At 40.9% G+C, this 19,828-nt stretch overlaps 1 protein-coding gene across 1 annotated transcript; it reads right to left on the reverse strand.

The window, feature by feature from the left end:
- Positions 1-11,555: 11,555 nt before the first annotated feature.
- On the reverse strand, positions 11,556-19,037 carry LOC110498840. Its single transcript, XM_036940794.1, has one exon. The coding sequence runs from the start codon at positions 18,200-18,202 to the stop codon at positions 12,341-12,343; it is 5,862 nt and encodes a 1,953-aa protein (XP_036796689.1). The 5' UTR covers positions 18,203-19,037; the 3' UTR covers positions 11,556-12,340.
- Positions 19,038-19,828: the final 791 nt, after the last annotated feature.

Here is a 19,828-nt window from a genome sequence, read left to right on the forward strand (position 1 = left end):
CACATGGCTGCTCAGCGTTTACATTGCACATCCTTGAAATCAAAGTAGATGTTATTAATAGAGAGACTGATAGTGTTGAATGAAGTATAAAGTTTGGCCATTTCACCTCACTGCTTGTATTTGTATGTATTATGGATCTTCCTGGGGTCCAGCAAAATTAAGGCAGGTCTGGTTGCTCCTCTTTACACATCACGAACCAACAAATATTATTTAAATCAACAACAAAGGAATCGCTACAAATATTATTGTATGACCTGTTATGCACTACATTAGGCCCAGCCTTCTGGTTTTCCTAAATATGGCTACTATATTGTGATCACGTCGTCTGATGGATTTGGATACTGCTTTTTAAACAAATTTCTGCAGTATTCGTAAAGATATGCTCAATACATGCTGATGATTTCAATCCCGTGCTGTTTGTAACTACCCAGGTAGGTTGATTGATACGCTGAACTAGGTTATTATTGATTTTGTTAACCATGTTTCATAAGGTACAAAGTTAACGTGGGCTATCTGTAACACTTTACTGGGAGGCTTGGCAGAGGTAGACATGCTTGATTTGATTTGGGTAATTTATGTTAGTGGAGGGTGAGCTGCACACGGTGGACTTCCTGCTAGGGTACACCACCTCAGTGCTAACAGTAGAACTCTGGTACATAGGAATATGATTGCTGCATACAATAGCTGTAGGATCATTCAGGGCAGTAAGAGCGACATACTTACATGTTGTCTTCCAATACCCCCGGGATAATATACATTTGCTGATGCATTATGATAACTCAGCAACACAATGGTAGGGATTAAATGAGCTGGGCTTGGGTTAGTGAATTCACTGTGCACCTTTTCAGTCTATTCTGTGGATATTGTTCCTATTACGTTATTGATTGAGGAACACAATTTCATAGATGGGTTGGAACCATAGAATTAGGAATTCTAATAATGTAATAGTATCTCCATGGAATGAATGAAAGTTGTATAGGTGCCCAAAACCGCCATAAAAAAGCTGAAGAACACCATTCGGAACGTGAAGAACAGGGGTGGCAGCATTATGTTGTGGGGGTGCTTTGCTGCAGGAGGCACTGGTGTAATTCACAAAATAGATGGCATCATGAGGCAGGAAAATGATGTGGATATATTGAAGCAACATCTCAAGACATCAGTTAAATTGGTCGCAAATGGGTCTTCCAATTGGACAATGACCCCAAGCATACTTCCAAAGTTGTGGCAAAATGGCTTAAAGACAACAAAGTCAAGGTATTGGAGTGGCCATCACAAAGCCCTGACCTCAATTCCATAGAAAATTTGTGGGCAGACCTGAAAGAGCGTGTGCGAGCAAGGAGACCTTACAAACCTGACTCAGTTACACCAGCTCTGCCAGGAGGAATGGGCCAGAATTCACAAAATTCGTTGTGGAAGGCTACCAGAAACATTTGACCCAAGTTAAACAATTTAAAGGCAAGGCTACCAAATACGAATTGAGTGTATGTAAACCCACTGGGAATGTGATGAAAGAAATAAAGCTGAAATAAATCATTATCGCTACTATTATTCTGACATTTCACATTCTTAAAATAAGGTGGTGATACTAACATACCTAAAACAGGGAATTTTTACTTGGGTTAAATGTCAGGAATTGTGAAAAACTGATTTTAAATGTATTTGGCTAACGTGTATGTAAACATCAAACTTCGAATGTAAATATCGGCTAGGCTATTAGCGATAACAGGCTATACGCGAGCTGTGCTTTCAAGTGCTAATAACTTTGCGTGAACCGATAAAAAAAATCGGATAACAATATTGTCAGTCTAAATAAAATCCATACTTCTTAAGAAATGTAGCCATATAAGACATTACTTTTGTGGGTTTCCTTCAAAGTTAGTCCGAAATATTGTTCCGCAGCTCCGGAAAGTACTCTGCTGTTGCGCTTCAAATGAAAAGTGAATGGGAGACGTCAGCGTCACTACTCTGATCTTTCTACTTTCATTTTCACAATGACGTAACCAACGTTCACCCTACAGTTGTCTGCTGGTGATGCAATGTTCACAAGCAACGAGAACATGATTTGTTGGAACTTTCTATTATTTGTCGTTTTCTTTTCAAGGGGAAAATTAAAAATAATACGTGACTAGTTCCTTGGTTTAGGCTACGATATCAGGATATTTTTCCTGAAGAGTGTTGACAGGGCTATAACCTACTGTTGTGTGTGTGTTTGTGTGTGTGTTTCATGGCGTTGTGCACGTTTTTGAATGACTATGCAAGGTCAACTCTTGGCATTGGTTTATTTCTCCCTTTTTGTGTAGAATATTGGGATTAATTAATAATGTACAAAGCCTGTACAACTGTAAAGATCATATAATGTAAGGAAGTGGTCACCAAAACTGTCTTCAAGGTCCTGGAGACCAGCAGGAGGTGCACGCTTTTGTTCCAACCCAGTACGATCACACCTGTTCCATCAGGGTCTTGATAAAATGTGGTTTCATATTGAAATGTCATATTGTAGGCTAAAATATGAGATGTAGCCTAATTATTCTGCTGGTCTTGCATTTATTCATAAAACATCTCCGAGTAGGACTTCTGATCAAGGATCAGGACCCCCTCTGTCCATTCATTATAATCTAAAAGGCAAAATGTGTCCTAGAGCAGCACCCCTACTCTCAGAGATTATTTGTCAATACGGACCTTGGTGTTACTCGATGGAGCCTTAATTAATTAAATTAATTAAATATAACATGTATATGTATAATGTATAAAATATGTAATCTTTCCTTGAGTGGCCCAGCCAGAGCCCGGACTCGAACCTGATCAAACGTTTCTGGAGAGACACTCCCCATCCATCCTGACAGAGCTTGAAAGAATCCACAGAGAAGAATAGGAGAAACTCCCCAAATGCAGGTGTGCCAAGCTTGTAGCGTCATACGCAAAGAAGACTCTCAGCTCGGGGATACGATCTAGCAACCTCTCAGTTACTGGCCCAATGCTCTAACCACTAGGCTACCTGCCGCCAGTGAATGCTTATGTAAATGTTATATTTTAGCTTTAATTGTTAATTTGCAGAAAAAAATTTGAAAAACCTGTTTTTGCTTTGTCATTATGGGGTAGTGTGTAGATTGACGAGGGGGAGGGAACAACTTCTTATGGCTTGAATCCCGCTAACAGGATCGATATGACAACAGCCAGTGGAAGTGCAGGGCGCCAAATTCAAAACAACAGAAATCTGTCACGGCTCCTCCTCTGTAGTGCAGGGGCGGTTCCTCCTGCAGGCAGAGGATGGTCGTTAGTAATTGGAGTCACCTGGGCTCAAGGTATTTAAACTGTCACTAATCACCTCTCTCTCTCTCTCTCTCTCTCGCTTTGCTCCTCCAGGTATGAACCTGTTTTGTTTGTTCTTTTGTAGTTTTGCATAGTTTTCACTCAGTCATTCACACACACAGATTCACGCATCCCATGCACTTTACATACACCTTACATTATGATACTTCCACACATCATTCATTTTTCTTAGTTTAAAGTTAATAGTTTTGTTTACAATAAAGAACATTTTTTAATTGGCCAATACCTGTTGTTCGCGTCCCCTCATTTTTGCCACAGGCTATGAGCCGGCCTGTGACAAATCTCATAATTAAAATGCCTCAAACATAGAAGTATTTTACACCATTTTAAAGATACATTTATTGTTAATCCCACCACAATGTCCGATTTAAAAAAGGCTTTATGACGAAAGCACACCAAACGATTATGTTAGGTCTGCACCTAGTCACAGAAAAACACAGCCATTTTTCCAGCTAAAGGAAATAGCATTATAAATATTAACTTACCTTTGATCTTCATCAGAATGCACTCCCAGGAATCCCAGTTCGACAAATGTTTGATTTGTTCGATAAAGTCAATTTATGTCCAAATACCTCCTTTTTGTTCGCGTTTAGCCCAGTAATCCAAATGCATGATGCGCAGGCCAGGTGAAAAGTAAAAAAGTTCCGTTACAGTCCGTAGAAACATGTCAAACGATGTATAGAATCAATCTTTAGGATGGTTTTAACATAAATCTTCAATGTTTCAACCGGAAAATTCCGGTTTGTCTGTAGAATTGCAATGGAACGCAAGCTACCTCTCGCAAGTGCAAGCTTGACCAGCTCATGCCACTCTGGCAGACCTCTGACTCATTCATATCCCATTCCCCCCTCCACAGTAGAAGCATCAAACAAGGTTTTAAAGACTGTTGACATCTAGTGGAAGCCTTAGGAAGTGCAATATGACCCCATAGACACTATATATTCGATAGGCAATGAGTTGAAAAACTACAAACCTCAGATTTCCCACTTCCGGGTTGGATTTTTTCTCAGGTTTTTGCCTGCCATATGAGTTCTGTTATACTCACATACATCATTCAAACAGTTTTAGAAACTTCAGAGTGTTTTCTATCCAAATATACTAATACTATGCATATATTAGCAACTGGGCCTGAGTAGCAGACAGTTTACTCTGGGCACCTTATTCACCCAAGCTACTCAATACTGCCCCCAGCCATAAGAAGTTATTAATCAATTTGGAAAAAGTCAAGGAGTCTGAATACTTTCCGAATGCACTGTAGATAAACAACAACATATGTTAGTCATAGCAAGAAAAAAATATTTATGTAACCTTTACTGAGGATGTTATTGTAGTTGACGTGGTCTGTTTTTATTTCATTTGTAGGTTGGACACTTTGAACATCGATGGCTGTTTTAAAGCATTTGAAAAAGTTAACATTGTGACAGATGGGAGCAATAATAAATATTACATGTTGCAATCTTCAGTTGTCTCTTTCCTATATTAAATGGATTTAAAATGTATTATTCTTTGTTGAGAATGTATGTGCAGCTGAAATTTTGCCTTTGAATTAATTACCAAAAAAATACATATTTTAAAAATACATATTTTGTCAATGCAATGTCTAAGTATTATATTGTCAACGTTCATTCAGGTTAGAAAATTAACCAGATTTCAACCTCCCGGAAAACATGTATTTTCAATATTCTGAAAATATTAATTTTCAATGTCCAGAAAATACACCTTCTCTACTTTCAACATTCTGAAAATATATTTTTTAAACGCCTGGAAAATCGTTTTTTTTTTTTTTTAAACTTTCATTCAGAACCCAGAATAAACCTAACTTCTTTCAGACTTCTTTTCAAAGTCATTTTGCTTACTAGGTACATTGGGCAGACTTGTCCTACCAAGTTAAGTCACAACAACACTGTCTACCACATGTGACATCGTCAGGCCTAACCAAGGCCATTTTTATTATGCCTACATGTAAATATGTTAGATTAAGGCCATCAGACTGTTAAATAGCCATCACTAGCTGGTCTCCACCCAGTACCCTGACCTGAGCTTAGTAACTGTCACTAGCCATCTACCACAAAGGGCTAAGGGTGGCTACTTTGAGGAATTTGTTTAACACTTTTTTTGGTTACTACATGATTCCATATGTGTTATTCATAGTTTTGATTTGTTCACAATTATTTTACATTGTAGAAAATCGTACAAATAACGAAAAACCCTTGAATGAATAGGTGTGTCCAAACTTTTGACTGGTACTGTACTCCGGACTCCGACATTGCTCGTCCTAATATTTCTATATTTCCTATGTCCATTCTTTTTCTTTTAGATTTGTGTGTATTGTTAGATATTAGTGCACCGGTAGAGCTAGGAACACAAGCATTCCGCTACACCCGTTATTACATCTGCTAAATATGTGCATGCGACCAATTACATTTGACTTGATAAAAAAAAATATTTCAGTATTAAATACATTTAATCATTACAATAACAAACACTTCGTATCAGGTTGCAATAATAAATATAGTATGCAAAGGCCTTCATAAATACAAAAAATAAATGCAGGAAAACATTGTTACATTGTGTTTAGCCTAAATCAATCACATAATTATTCAGTATAAACAAAATATTTTACTCCAGAGTTGTGAATACATTGCTACACAATAAATGAATAGATTAAAAAACAAAAATAAACGTGTGTCACGTTCTGACCTTTATTTCCGTTGTTTTGTATTTATTTAGTATGGTCAGGGCGTGAGTTGGGTGGGCAGTCTATGTTTGTTTTTCTATGTTTTGGGGCATTTCTATGTTTTCGGCCTAGTATGGTTCTCAATCAGAGGCAGGTGTCATTAGTTGTCTCTGATTGAGAATCATACTTAGGTAGCCTGGGTTGCACTGTTTGTTTGTGGGTGATTGTCTATGTTGATGGCTTGTTTCAGCACAGTCCATATGATTATTGTTATTTTGTTTACTGGTTTTGTATAGTTTTCAGTGTTCACTACTTTCTTTATTAAAGATTGACCATGGACACTTACCACGCCGCGTATTGGTCCTCAGATCCATCTCGCCTCTCCTCTTCAGATGAAGAGGAGGACGGCCGTGACAACGTGTAAATAAATAGACATACATAATCTCTACGCCACACGAACCTAACGCTCATTGGCTACTTAATGTCATGTCTAGTCTTTGTAGGTGTGCCAGCACCACTGACCTTATGTCTTCCCAGCCGCTTGCGCTGTATTCCTGCATAAATAAAATACAATTGTTAAGATTTTAGAATAGACAAATGTTGTATCATCACATAAATGCATCCAGATTTGGTGAATGTACTCTCTTTGTAAGACAAATTGATCAACCTACCGCGAGTTTCAAATAATTCACAAGGAATTTAAAGTAAAGGCTCATCTTTTTGTTCACTCTTTTGACAGATTTTGACAGTCTAGTTTTCATAGCCTTTACCTGTTGGAACAACATACAAATAATTAATTTAATATCAATTTGTCATTATAATAGAATGTTTTCCTTTTTGCGTTAATGTTAAGAGGCACAAATTACTTACGCGTTGGTCCAGCTCCGAGGTCTGGCGATAGAGATCATTCATAAACTTGTCAAATGCTTTCTGGTTAGAGGAGGTGGACTCGTATTTACCACTGCTGTACAATTTCTTTATAGCATTCAGAGTTTGCGAAATGAAGACAATCTGTTCGTCAGCCTAGAAGAAGAGTGATTTGTATTAGTGCATGCCTTACTCTAAAATTGCTCAAATATATTTTTCTCCCATCAATCAACACAATACTCCATAATGACAAAGCCAAAACATGTTTTAGACATTTTTGCAAATTCATGAAAAAACTTAAAAAAGTGCTTTATCATTTGGGCTCCCGAGTGGCACAGCGGTCTAAGGCCCTGCATCTCAGTGCTTGAGGTGTCACTACATAAACTGGTTTGATTCAAGGCTGTATCACAATCGGCCGTGTTTGGGGACAAATCATTATGGGGTATTGTGTGTAGATTGATGAGGGGGGAAATGAACCACTTTAGAATAAGGCTGTAACCTAACAAAATGTGGAAAAAGTAAATGGCCCTGAATCCTTTCTGAATGAACTGTTAGAACTCTTAGAAAAAAGGGTGATGGATGAAAAATGCATTTTTCTTAAAGAGTTGAGGCTATGCATATTTCCTACCTTTAAATTATCGACTTGTCTGTATTGCTTGTCAGGGAAAGTGATGTGAGACTTTATGACCCTGAGATGCCAAAATATTTCACACAAATATTGCATTATTATAACTGTACATAAAGGAGTCAGGGAATTAAATTAAACACACAACAGCACATGAAATGTTGAAAAGATGGCAACAGCTCAATGACCAGGAACAAGTGAAAAACATCACCGTATCCTACCATTTTCTGAAGCATAGTTATGGTGTTGTTGCTGAACACTTGGAACATGCTCGGAGACCGAGGAGGTGTCTTCATCCAAGTGCATCCGATGGTTTTATGCCAGGTGCAAATCGTCAGGACCAAGCACATCCAAAGGCTGATTGAACTCATTTTAGCTTGGGGCTGTTGTAGTTCTCGGTCTGTCCGCAATCAACGTGGTGGTGCACTCCCGAAAGATAGCCTATTTTGTATAATTCCGACAAAAAAAAAAGGTTTTCCGAAAAGGATAAAGAGAGAAGTTGTTCTTCCTGATCGATCAATTTCTCAAATTCCCGAGTTCTGCCATGCTCCAACCTGTGTCGATCCTTTATACAATAACTATGCAAGGTGTTCCAAAAGTGAAAGGCGGAAGTCCCCGTACACTTTCATACCTGAGAGGGGGGGATTATGAAAAAAATATTCATGTGAATCCATTTCAGTCCGACTATGGCCTAAATAAATATCACCATATAGAACAAAACTGAGTTTGGCTTTTCACTTCGAAAACAATAGCATTTTATATTGTCCTTTTCATTTGCACACCGAAACTATGGTCTCCGCCTACGTTGTAACCACTTGCTTGAAGGGTAATTGTAGTTTGTGACCACAACTGCCTACTTAAAATACAGATCAACCTTGTATGGGTTATATCAATTACACACTCAACATCGCGTTATTTCGTTTAAGAAACGGGTTTGGGGGGTCTGACATATTTTGGTAGAGCCCCTCCTATATGCTCCCGGTTTTCAGAATAAGACACTGGTAGCCTATGCAGTGCACAGGCAGTACAGACCTTAACATTTAAATTGGAGCCTATAATGCGGGTGCTTTTGAATCTGGGCCTGTAGGCATGTGTGCGTAAAAAATAGGCATGTCAGGTCGATCATCTGTCAGAGTATTCCAAAGGCCCGTCAGGTAGATCATCTGTCAAAGTTTTCCATAGTCGTGTGTTTAATGGACTTTTAAATACATATTTAGGTTATTCATCCAGATATATACATTGATGGGACATCTGCATCTATTATCTTTCCACTCTAGGGACTGAAGAGTAACAGTATGGTTTTAAGAGCGATTGCTTTACTCAATTGAAATAACATTAAAAATTCAAAATTATAATTATATTACATGATATCCAGTATATGTGTACTTTAAATTATTAACAACTATACAAATCAACAATGTTTTACAGTGATATGATGACAGTCAAATGATTCATTGTCTTAAAGTGTATTCTAAAGGCGTTAATTGTTTTTAATTGAAGATGAGGTTGATACGGAATTATGAGAAGGAATAAGATAACATTTAGGATAACGTTTCATGGAGAAATGTCTTCATTCAACGGTTGACTCACATATTACATTTGAACAAAATTACTAGCACAATTCCAACAAATATAAGCTGTGTGTGTGTCCGTTTATTCAAATATTATACACACACTTAGAAAAAGGTTCTATATAGATCCTTCAGGGGTGCCATATACAGTTGAAGTCGGAAGGTTACATACACCTTAGCCAAATACATTTAAACTCAGTTTTTCACAATTCCTGACATTTACTCAGAGTAAAAATTCCCTGTTTTATGTCAGTTAGGATCACCACTTTATTTTAAGAATGTGAAATGTCAGAATAATAGTAGAGATAATGATTTATTTCAGCTTTTATTTATTTTGTCACATTCCCAGTGGGTCAGAAGTTTACATACACTAAATTAGTATTTAGTAGCATTGCTTTTAAAATGGTTAACTTGGGTCAAATATTTCGGGTAGCTTTCCACAAGCTTCCCACAATAAGTTAGGTGAATTTTGTCCCATTCCTCCTGAAAGAGCAGGTGTAAATGAGTCAGGTTTGTAGCCTCCTTGGCCGCACACGCTTTTTCAGTTCTACCCACACATTTTCTATAGGACTCCAATACCTTAACTTTGTTGTCCGTAAGCCATTTTGCCACAACTTTGAAAGTACGCTTGGTGTCAATGTCCATTTGGAAGACCCATTTTCGACCAAGCTTTAACTTCCTGACTGATGTCTTGAGATGTTGCTTCAATATATTCACATAATTTTCCTTCCTCATGATGACCTCAATTTTGTGAAGAGCACCAGTCCCTTTTGCAGCAAAGTACCCCCCACAACATGATGCTGCCACTCCCGTGCTTCACGGTTGGTATGGTGTTATTCGGCTTGCAAGCCTCCCCCTTTTTCCTCCAAACATAACGATGGTCATTATGGCCAAACAGTTCTATTTTTGTTTCATCAGACCAGAGGACATTTCTCCAAAAAGTACGATCTTTGTCCCCATGTGCAGTTGCAAACCGTAGTCTGGCATTTTTATGGTGGTTTTGGAGCAGTGGCTTCTTCCTTGCTTAGCGGCCTTTCAGGTTATGACAATATAGGACTCGTTTTACTGTGGATATAGGTACTTTTGTACCTGTTTCCTCCAGCATCTTCACAAGGTCCTTTGCTGTTGTTTTGGGATTGATTTGCACTTTTCGCACCAAAGTACGTTCATCTCTAGTAGACAGAACACGTCTCCTTCCTGAGCGATATGATGGCTGCGTGTTCCCATTGTTTTTATACTCATACTATTGTTTGTACAGATGAACGTGGTGCCTTCAGGCGTTTGGAAATTGATTTTTCAAAATAGCCACCCTTTGCCTTGATGATAGCTTTGTACACTCTTGGCATTCTCTCAACCAGCTTCACCTGGAATGCTTTTCTAACTGTCTTGAAGGAGTTCCCACATATGCTGAGCTCTTGTTGGCTGCTTTTCCTTCTCTCTGAGGTCCAACTCATCCCAAACATACTGGGTTAAGGTTGGGTGATTGTGGAGGCCAGGTCATCTGATTCAGCACTCCATTATTCTCCTCCTTGGTCAAATAGCCCATACACAGCCTGACGGTGTGTTGGGTAATTGTCATGTTGAAAAACAAATGATAGTCCCACTAAGCACAAACCAGATCTGATGGTGTATCGCTGCAGAATGCTGTTATAGTCATGCTGGTTAAGTGTGTCTTGAATACTGAATAAATCACAGACAGTGACACCAGCAAAGCACCCACACACCATCACACCTCCTCCTACATGCCTCATGGTGGGAACGATACATGCGGAGATCATCCCTTCACCTCACAAAGACGTGTCTCAGAAAGACACAGTGTTTGGAACCAAAAATCTCAAATTTTGACTCATCAGACCAAAGGGCAGATTTCCACCGGTCTAATAACCATTGCTTGTGTTTCTTGGCCTAAGCAAGTCTATTTTCTTTGTGGTGTCCTTTAGTAGTGGTTTATTTGCAGTAATTCGACCATGAAGGCCTGATTCACACAGTCTCCTCTGAACAGATGATGTTGAGGTGTGTCTGTTCCTTGAACTCCGTGAAGCATTTATTTGGGCTGCAATTTCTGAGGCAGGAACTCTAATGAACTTATTCTCTACAGCAGAGGTATCTCTAGGTCTTCCTTTCCTTTGGCTGTCCTCATGAGAGGTAGTTTCATCCTAGCGCTTGATGGTTTTTCCCGACTGCACTTGAAGAAACTTTCAAAGTTCTTGACATTTTTCAGATTGACTCACCTTCATGTCTTAAAGTAATGATGGACTGTTGATTCTCTTTGCTTATTTTAGCTGTTCTTTCCAAAATATGGACTTGGTCTTTAAACAAATAGGGCTGTCTTCTGTGTACCACCCCTAACTTGTCACAACACAACTGATTGGCTCAAACGCATTAAGAAGGAAATACAGTGTATTCTGCCCTTTGAGTTGCGTTCCCATGCAAAACTAGACAGATAGCTAACAACTAAGTCTTCAATAAAACTCCCAAGGCGTGACTTTTCTTGAATGAATATATTGAAAACGTTTATGTTGTGAAACTGCAAAATACAGAAAAGAATATACTTTAGTATTCAATTCACACCGACAGTAGCTGTACATTATACATTTGAAGTTGCATAAATACAAAGCACGTGCTAAGGTACCATGCATCTGGCATGATGCCAAACCATATAGCTAATTGTTACTCATATGGTAATTGGCTCCTTTCATTACTCTAATAGTGTACAACCATTTATGTAGAATAACAAAGCATATTACACTAGGAACAGTAACAAACTACAGTATTGTATATATTACAATTAGTTTGCATGACGCACGAGCAAAGTAATACTGCTAACGACATACATGAAAAGCATTGCAATTTGTGAGTAAATGCAACCAACATTGACATGTAAGCAACTCTATCAATAACAAGATTATAATCATTAGCTAAATGCTTGAATTGAACTTACAAACAAATATTTTCCAAGGCTGAAGCGTGACAAGAAATAACTACATTGAAAGACCTGCACCGTAGCGTTGTTTGTAGCTGCTTCTATGCGTGCAGAACAAATTCTCTACTTCCTGTTTGCGTTGTCTTTCTAAGTACCAGAAACATCCACTAGGGGGCAAATAACACCATTGCACACAATGAAAATCCAATTGAACCCTTGTAATAAAATAATCTGTTACCTTCTAACAGGATGGCAGCACACTCCCCGCCTGGTATAATGAAATTGTGCCACTATGAAATAAAACATATCAAGAAACAAATAATGCCCTTTCTATTTTTATCTTTTCTCTAGGATGCTTCAGAAAGAAGAACAACAATCTCTGAGATTGGTCTCAGAAACACCTTAGCAGCTCCTTGCTTGACAATTTTTAGTTCTACTTTCCTAACCTTTTTGTCAGTACTGGGAAAGGTTTTTACCACAAGCCCGACTGGCCAGTCATTTCTGTGTGCCTGACTGTCTTTCAATAAGACAACATCTCCCACTTTTACATTTGGCTTTTCTGCTGTCCATTTTCTGCGTCTCTGCAGCGTTGTCAGGTACTCCTGTCTCCACCTTTTCCAAAAGGTGTCAGCGAGACACTGGACTTGCTTCCACTGTTTTCCATGAAGGTCGTTCATGCTGAAGTATCCAGAAGGGGCTGAGGTAGCGCTGGTCTTTTGTGTAAGTAACATTGAGGGTGTGAGAATGGTAGGCATGTCAGGGTCAGTTGATACTGACACTAAGGGTCTCGCATTGATTATTGCCATAACTTCAGACATAAGAGTGCTCAAGACCTCATGTGTGAGACGAATGGAGCCCGTCTGAAACAGCATAGCATCAAGAATACGTCTGGCAACCCCAATGAGTCTCTCCCAAGAACCACCCATATGAGACGAGTGTGGAGGATTAAATATCCAAGTACATCCCTTATCTGAGAGGTATTTAGTCAGTTCTGAGTCATTTGTGTCGATACCCAGTTCCCTGCAGGCACCTATAAAGTTTGTACCTCGATCAGAGCGTAGCACTTTTGCTGGACCACGGATAGAGAAAAAACGCCTCAGCGCGTTGATGAAGCTGGATGTGGACATGGATTCGATAAGCTCGATATGGACTGCTCTAGTAGACATACATGTAAAGAGCACCGCCCAGCGCTTGGAGTCTGCACTACCACCTCTAGTGCGACGAGTTATGACATTCCATGGTCCAAACACATCAAGTCCAACGCTGGTGAATGGTGGTTCAGATGTGAGTCTGTCTGCAGGCAAGTCAGCCATTTTTTGGTCAACTAACCTCCCTCTAACCTTGCGGCAGGTGACACACTTGTGAATGATACCAGAGACCAGACGTTTGCTCCCAATAATCCAGAAGCCTGCTGCTCGAATAGCTCCATCTGAAAAATGACGGCCTTGGTGAGCCACTTGCTCGTGATAATGTCTTACCAGCAGAGTGGCAACATGATGTGTCCGTGGGATGATGAGAGGATGTTTTTCGTCTTGTAACATTTCGGCGGAGGATAAGCGGCCTCCCACCCTCAGCAACCCATCCTCATCAATCACTGGGTTCAGCTTTTTGAGTGTACTTTGCTTTGGGAACTCTTTTCCTTTTTCAATGCATTTGAATTCCTCTCTGAAGGCTTCATGTTGCACACAGTGAATGATTGCTGTTTTGGCTTGTAACAACTCACTTGTACTGCATGGTTTATTACAGTCATGCCAGCCTCTGCAGCTGTTGTTGTCTGCACCTTCATGGAAGGATCTGGCAACATGAATGAGTCGTGCTGTGGCTCGATTGAGAGCTTTCCAGCTTGAGAACCTCTCAAAGCGATGAGAGCCGAGTTGAGCTCCAGAAACTTTAGAGGCAAAGACAGTGACGTCTGGTCGAATCTCTGCATCTTTGTGAGGCTCTACAAGGTCAAAATTGATGTTCTCAGTCTTACTCGAGTTTGTTTGGGTCAGGAACGGTGGACCTGAGAACCAACTAGTGTGTTTTAAGAGCGCAGCAAGTATGGGCCTGGTTGCATGGTCTGCTGGATTGCTGTCAGTGTTTACATAGCACCACTGATCTGGATGGGTAGACTTCCTGATGCGAGTTACCCTATTGGCAACATAAACGTAGAATCTTTTGGTGACATTGTGGATGTAACCGAGAACTATCTTACTGTCTGTGTAGAACTTGGCTGCATGTACATCAATGTCCATTTCGTCTTTGATCAGTTCATACATCTCAACAGCTAGCAAAGCCGCACACAGTTCTAGGCGTGGGATAGTGTGGGCCGGACGAGGGGCCAATTTTGATTTCCCCATGACAAATCCAACATGGCATTGACCTTCCGAGTCAATAACTCTCAGGTAGGCTACTGCTCCTATGGCTACTGTAGAGGCATCCGAGAAGATGTGTAGCTCTCTTCTTTGAGTGGTAGACAAGGAGACTGGGATGTAGGTCCGCTGAATATTCATATGTTCCAACTCCATCAAAGATTCCTTCCACATTTTCCATTCCTCTTCTTTTTCTGTGGGAAGAGGGGCATCCCACTCACTCTGATCAGAAGAGAGTTCTCTGATTAAGGCTTTACCTTGCATTGTTATTGGAGCCACGAACCCAAGGGGGTCATAAAGACTATTCACTGTGGACAGGATGCCTCTCCGGGTAAAAGGCTTCTCATTGTGGGACACCTGGAATGAGAAGCTGTCTGTTTCCAGGTTCCAGGAAAGTCCCAGACTCCGTTGAAAGGGAAGAGGATCCACTCCTAGGTCCAGATCTTTTAAGTCTTTTGCACAGTCCTCCATAGGGAAGGCTTCCATAACTGTTTTGCTATTGGATGCAATCTTGTGTAGTTTCATGTTGGACTCCGCCAACATTGCTTGTGTTTTTCTTAGAATGTTGATAGCTTCTTCTGTAGTAGCTACTGATGTCAGACCATCATCGACGTAGAAGTTCCTCACTACATATTGCTTGGGTTCTGACCCGTGTTCCTTCTCACCCTGTAGCGCTGCTCGTCTCATGCAGTAGATGGCTACGGCTGGTGAAGGGCTGTTCCCAAATACATGGACTTTCATCCTGTACTCGGTTATGTTTCTATCTGGGTTGTTGTCTTCATACCAGAGAAACCTTAAGTAATCTCTGTGATCCTCACGTACACCAAAACAGTAAAACATTTGTTGCACATCTGCTGTTAGTGCAATGCAATCCTTGCGGAAACGCATTAGGACACCCAAGAGTGTGTTGTTTAAGTCTGGACCACTGAGCAGAACATCGTTAAGTGACACGCCTTGACACTTAGCACTGGAGTCAAATACTACTCTTATTTGTTCAGGCTTTTGTGGATGGTAAACAAATATGGGCAGATACCAACGTTCTTTGTCTCCCTCTAGTGGCTGTGAAGGTTCGGCTTGGTCGTTATCCAGCATCTTTTGCATGAAGTCAATAAAATGACGCTTCATGTCAGGTTTTTTGTCTAAAGTCCTGCGAAGTGATGTGAGACGGTTCATGGCCTGCTCCCTGTTATTAGGGAGGCGACGTCTAGTGGGGCGAAAGGGTAGTGGAGCCACCCAGTTGTTTCCATCATCCTGGAAAACCTGTTTGTCCATAATGTCCAAGAAGGCTTTGTCCTCCACTGATGGTGCTGGTTTATCATCGTCTTGTGTTTTGTCGAACACGGAACATCCCAGGCTGTCTGTGTTCACAGTTGTGATTGGATCTCTCGAGTGCACTGTAGAGGGAGAGATGTGTTTCTGAGCTACGCTGTTGTAGTTCTCTTTTACCTGGATGATGTCAGGGCAAGGGCTCAGATAGGATGTGCGACCATTTTGAAGTATGTTTGTCCTGAACACGTTAACATTGGCTGGTCGGTGAGCCGTTCCCAGACAGACCTCACCCACGATGACCCACCCGAGGTCGAGTCGCTGTGCATAAGGAGTGTCGTGGGGCCCATTGATTTGCTCTCGTACCTTGTGTACCCTTAAGATGTCTCGTCCTAAGAGCAGGAGGATGGGAGCGTCTGGGTCCACTGCTGGAATTTTGTCCATAACTGGTTGCAGATGGGGATGATGATACGCAATGTCGGGGGAGGGAATCTCCATCCTATCGTCTGGCATCATATCACACTCTATCAGAGTAGGGAGAGTGAGCTGCATGTGTCCATCTATAGACTCCACCATGAAGTTGACGGCTCTCCTGCCCGAAGTCTCTGTTACCCCAGAACACGTCTTCATTGTGTATGGAGCAGAGTTGTCATTGATGTTGAAGAGACTGAAAAACTCTGTCTTGGCCAGAGATTTGTTACTCTGTTCATCAAGCACTACATACATTTTGACAGCTTTCTCTCTTTTCCCAGCCGGATAAGCTTTGACTAGGCATATTTTTGAACATGATCTTGGATTGACTGCCTCACCACAGATCTCTGTACACTTTGAGGTGACAGATAAAAGAGCATCGTCACCTTGCTCCCCGCCATGCTCCGTCTCTGCTGTAGCGGTGTCTGTATTTGAAGGGGCTGGGCCTGGATGCAGAGCAGCAAGATGCCTGTCGCTGTCGCACTCAGAGCACTTGATTGAAACCTTACAGTCTTTAGCTCTGTGCTGAGTTGACCCACAACATCGGAAACAAATGCCATTGTCTTTGAGATATGATTTGCGCTCATCTAGAGTTTTGTATCTAAACCCACAACACTTTTTAAGAGGATGAGGCTTGTTATGTATTGGACAGTGATGGTCAGGGTTTTCAACCTTTGTCTTACTGGGTTTGGTTTGGTGGTCTGAGGCCTCAGATGACACATCTGTCTTGTATACAGTCACAGGTGTCTTGCTGCTGTACCTGGCAGGTTTCTCACTTTTCATGGGCACCTGGTTAGTTGAGGTGTAGAGGGTGAAGCTGGGGTCATTTCTAATTTTCGCCTGATTCCTGATGAATCTCGAGAAGAACGAGAATGGTGGGAATGCTACCCGATAGTCCTCCTTATATTTGGATCCCTGTGCTATCCATTTTTCTTGTAAACTGAATGGAAGTTTCTCTACAATAGGGTTTACCCCCCGAGATGTGTCCAGATAAGCGAGGCCTGGAAGGTACCCTTCTACTTTAGCACACTCCAGTTCGAGAAGAATGTCACCTAGTTCTCTTAGTTTGTGATTGTCTTTGTTAGCCAGTTTTGGAAAATCCTCAATTTTCTTCAACAGTGCATTCTCGATCACTTCGGGTGTACCATAGCACTCTTCTAGTCGTTGCCAGACCATGTTAAGTCCTGCTGTTGCGTTGAAAATATGGACAGATCTAATTCTGTTTGCTTGCTCAGACGACTCTGCCCCTAGCCACTTGGTAATTAGATCTAACTCTTCCCTGGCTGATAAATTCAAGTCTCTGGTCGCATTGAGAAAGGATGCTTTCCATGCCCAATAATTTTCAGGACGATCATCAAACTTCAGGAGTCCGGAACTCACCATCTCACGGCGTAGGAGGTACTTGATGAGGTCTGGTGCCACTTGTGACTCAGGGAAGTTTTGTGTGTGTGACTGGAAGTGGGCTTGTTTTCCATTTCCACCATGCTGCTGTTCATTCCTTTTGAACGGAGAGTCTCTGCTTATGCTCCGTTGTTTGCTACTTTCTAGATTGTGGCATGTAGCTGGGTCAACACTAAGCTCTTGTTTCTCCACTTCAAATGGAAGTTCAGCAAAGTAGGGCCTAGCATGTTGTTGCACATACTCACATGTACGTTGGACTGGACTTAAGGGCTGTGTCCCTGTGTCTAGTTCTTTGCGAAGCTCTCTGCGTTCTGATCCTACAACTTCTTCAAAGGCTGCAGCTTCAGCCAACGCAGCAGCAGCTGCTCTCTCAACTTGGAGAACAGATAAACTTGCCTCGAGGTCAGCTTTTTGCTTCAACAAGCTGGCCTCTATTTCTGCCCTTTGTTTCATCACAGAAGCTTCCTTCTCAGCATAAGAGACTTGTGCGCGTGCTGCGTCCGCCTTGGCACGTGCTTTGACGGCTGCAAAACTCACCGTTGAGGATCTGCTTGACTGTTTTGATGACCTTGATCTTGTAGATTGAGACTTGGTCCCAATGTGCTGAAGAGGCTCTTCCATCTCTCTCTGTTGAACACCTGACTCTGGTTGTTGCATCGTAGACTGCTGGTCTTCCCTAGGATAAGAGGCTTTGTTGGCTGATGAACGTAGAAACATAACCACCGTGTGCAGTTATTCTTGTGCTTGAGCCCGCTGTGATGATGTTTTTTCACTATTCTGCCCTTTGAGTTGCGTTCCCATGCAAAACTAGACAGATAGCTAACAACTAAGTCTTCAATAAAACTCCCAAGGCGTGACTTTTCTTGAATGAATATATTGAAAACGTTTATGTTGTGAAACTGCAAAATACAGAAAATAATATACTTTAGTATTCAATTCACACCGACAGTAGCTGTACATTATACATTTGAAGTTGCATAAATACAAAGCACGTGCTAAGGTACCATGCATCTGGCACGATGCCAAACCATATAGCTAATTGTTACTCATATGGTAATTGGCTCCTTTCATTACTCTAATAGTGTACAACCATTTATGTAGAATAACAAAGCATATTACACTAGGAACAGTAACAAACTACAGTATTGTATATATTACAATTAGTTTGCATGACGCACGAGCAAAGTAATACTGCTAACGACATACATGAAAAGCATTGCAATTTGTGAGTAAATGCAACCAACATTGACATGTAAGCAACTCTATCAATAACAAGATTATAATCATTAGCTAAATGCTTGAATTGAACTTACAAACAAATATTTTCCAAGGCTGAAGCGTGACAAGAAATAACTACATTGAAAGACCTGCACCGTAGCGTTGTTTGTAGCTGCTTCTATGCGTGCAGAACAAATTCTCTACTTCCTGTTTGCGTTGTCTTTCTAAGTACCAGAAACATCCACTAGGGGGCAAATAACACCATTGCACACAATGAAAATCCAATTGAACCCTTGTAATAAAATAATCTGTTACCTTCTAACAGGATGGCAGCACACAGTGCCTTGCGAAAGTTTTCGGCCCCCTTGAACTTTGCGACCTTTTGCCACATTTCAGGCTTCAAACATAAAGATATAAAACTGTATTTTTTTGTGAAGAATCAACAACAAGTGGGACACAATCATGAAGTGGAACGACATTTATTGGATATTTCAAACTTTTTTAACAAATCAAAAACTGAAAAATTGGGCGTGCAAAATTATTCAGCCCCCTTAAGTTAATACTTTGTAGCGCCACCTTTTGCTGCGATTACAGCTGTAAGTCGCTTGGGGTATGTCTCTATCAGTTTTGCACATCGAGAGACTGACATTTTTTCCCATTCCTCCTTGCAAAACAGCTCGAGCTCAGTGAGGTTGGATGGAGAGCATTTGTGAACAGCAGTTTCCAATTCTTTCCACATATTCTCGATTGGATTCAGGTCTGGACTTTGACTTGGCCATTCTAACACCTGGATATGTTTATTTTTGAACCATTCCATTGTAGATTTTGCTTTATGTTTTGGATCATTGTCTTGTTGGAAGACAAATCTCCGTCCCAGTCTCAGGTCTTTTGCAGACTCCATCAGGTTTTCTTCCAGAATGGTCCTGTATTTGGCTCCATCCATCTTCCCATCAATTTTAACCATCTTCCCTGTCCCTGCTGAAGAAAAGCAGGCCCAAACCATGATGCTGCCACCACCATGTTTGACAGTGGGGATGGTGTGTTCAGCTGTGTTGCTTTTACGCCAAACATAACGTTTTGCATTGTTGCCAAAAAGTTCAATTTTGGTTTCATCTGACCAGAGCA

Source organism: Oncorhynchus mykiss, chromosome 13 (assembly GCF_013265735.2).
Source record: "Oncorhynchus mykiss isolate Arlee chromosome 13, USDA_OmykA_1.1, whole genome shotgun sequence".
Classification (NCBI taxonomy): Eukaryota; Metazoa; Chordata; class Actinopteri; order Salmoniformes; family Salmonidae; genus Oncorhynchus; species Oncorhynchus mykiss.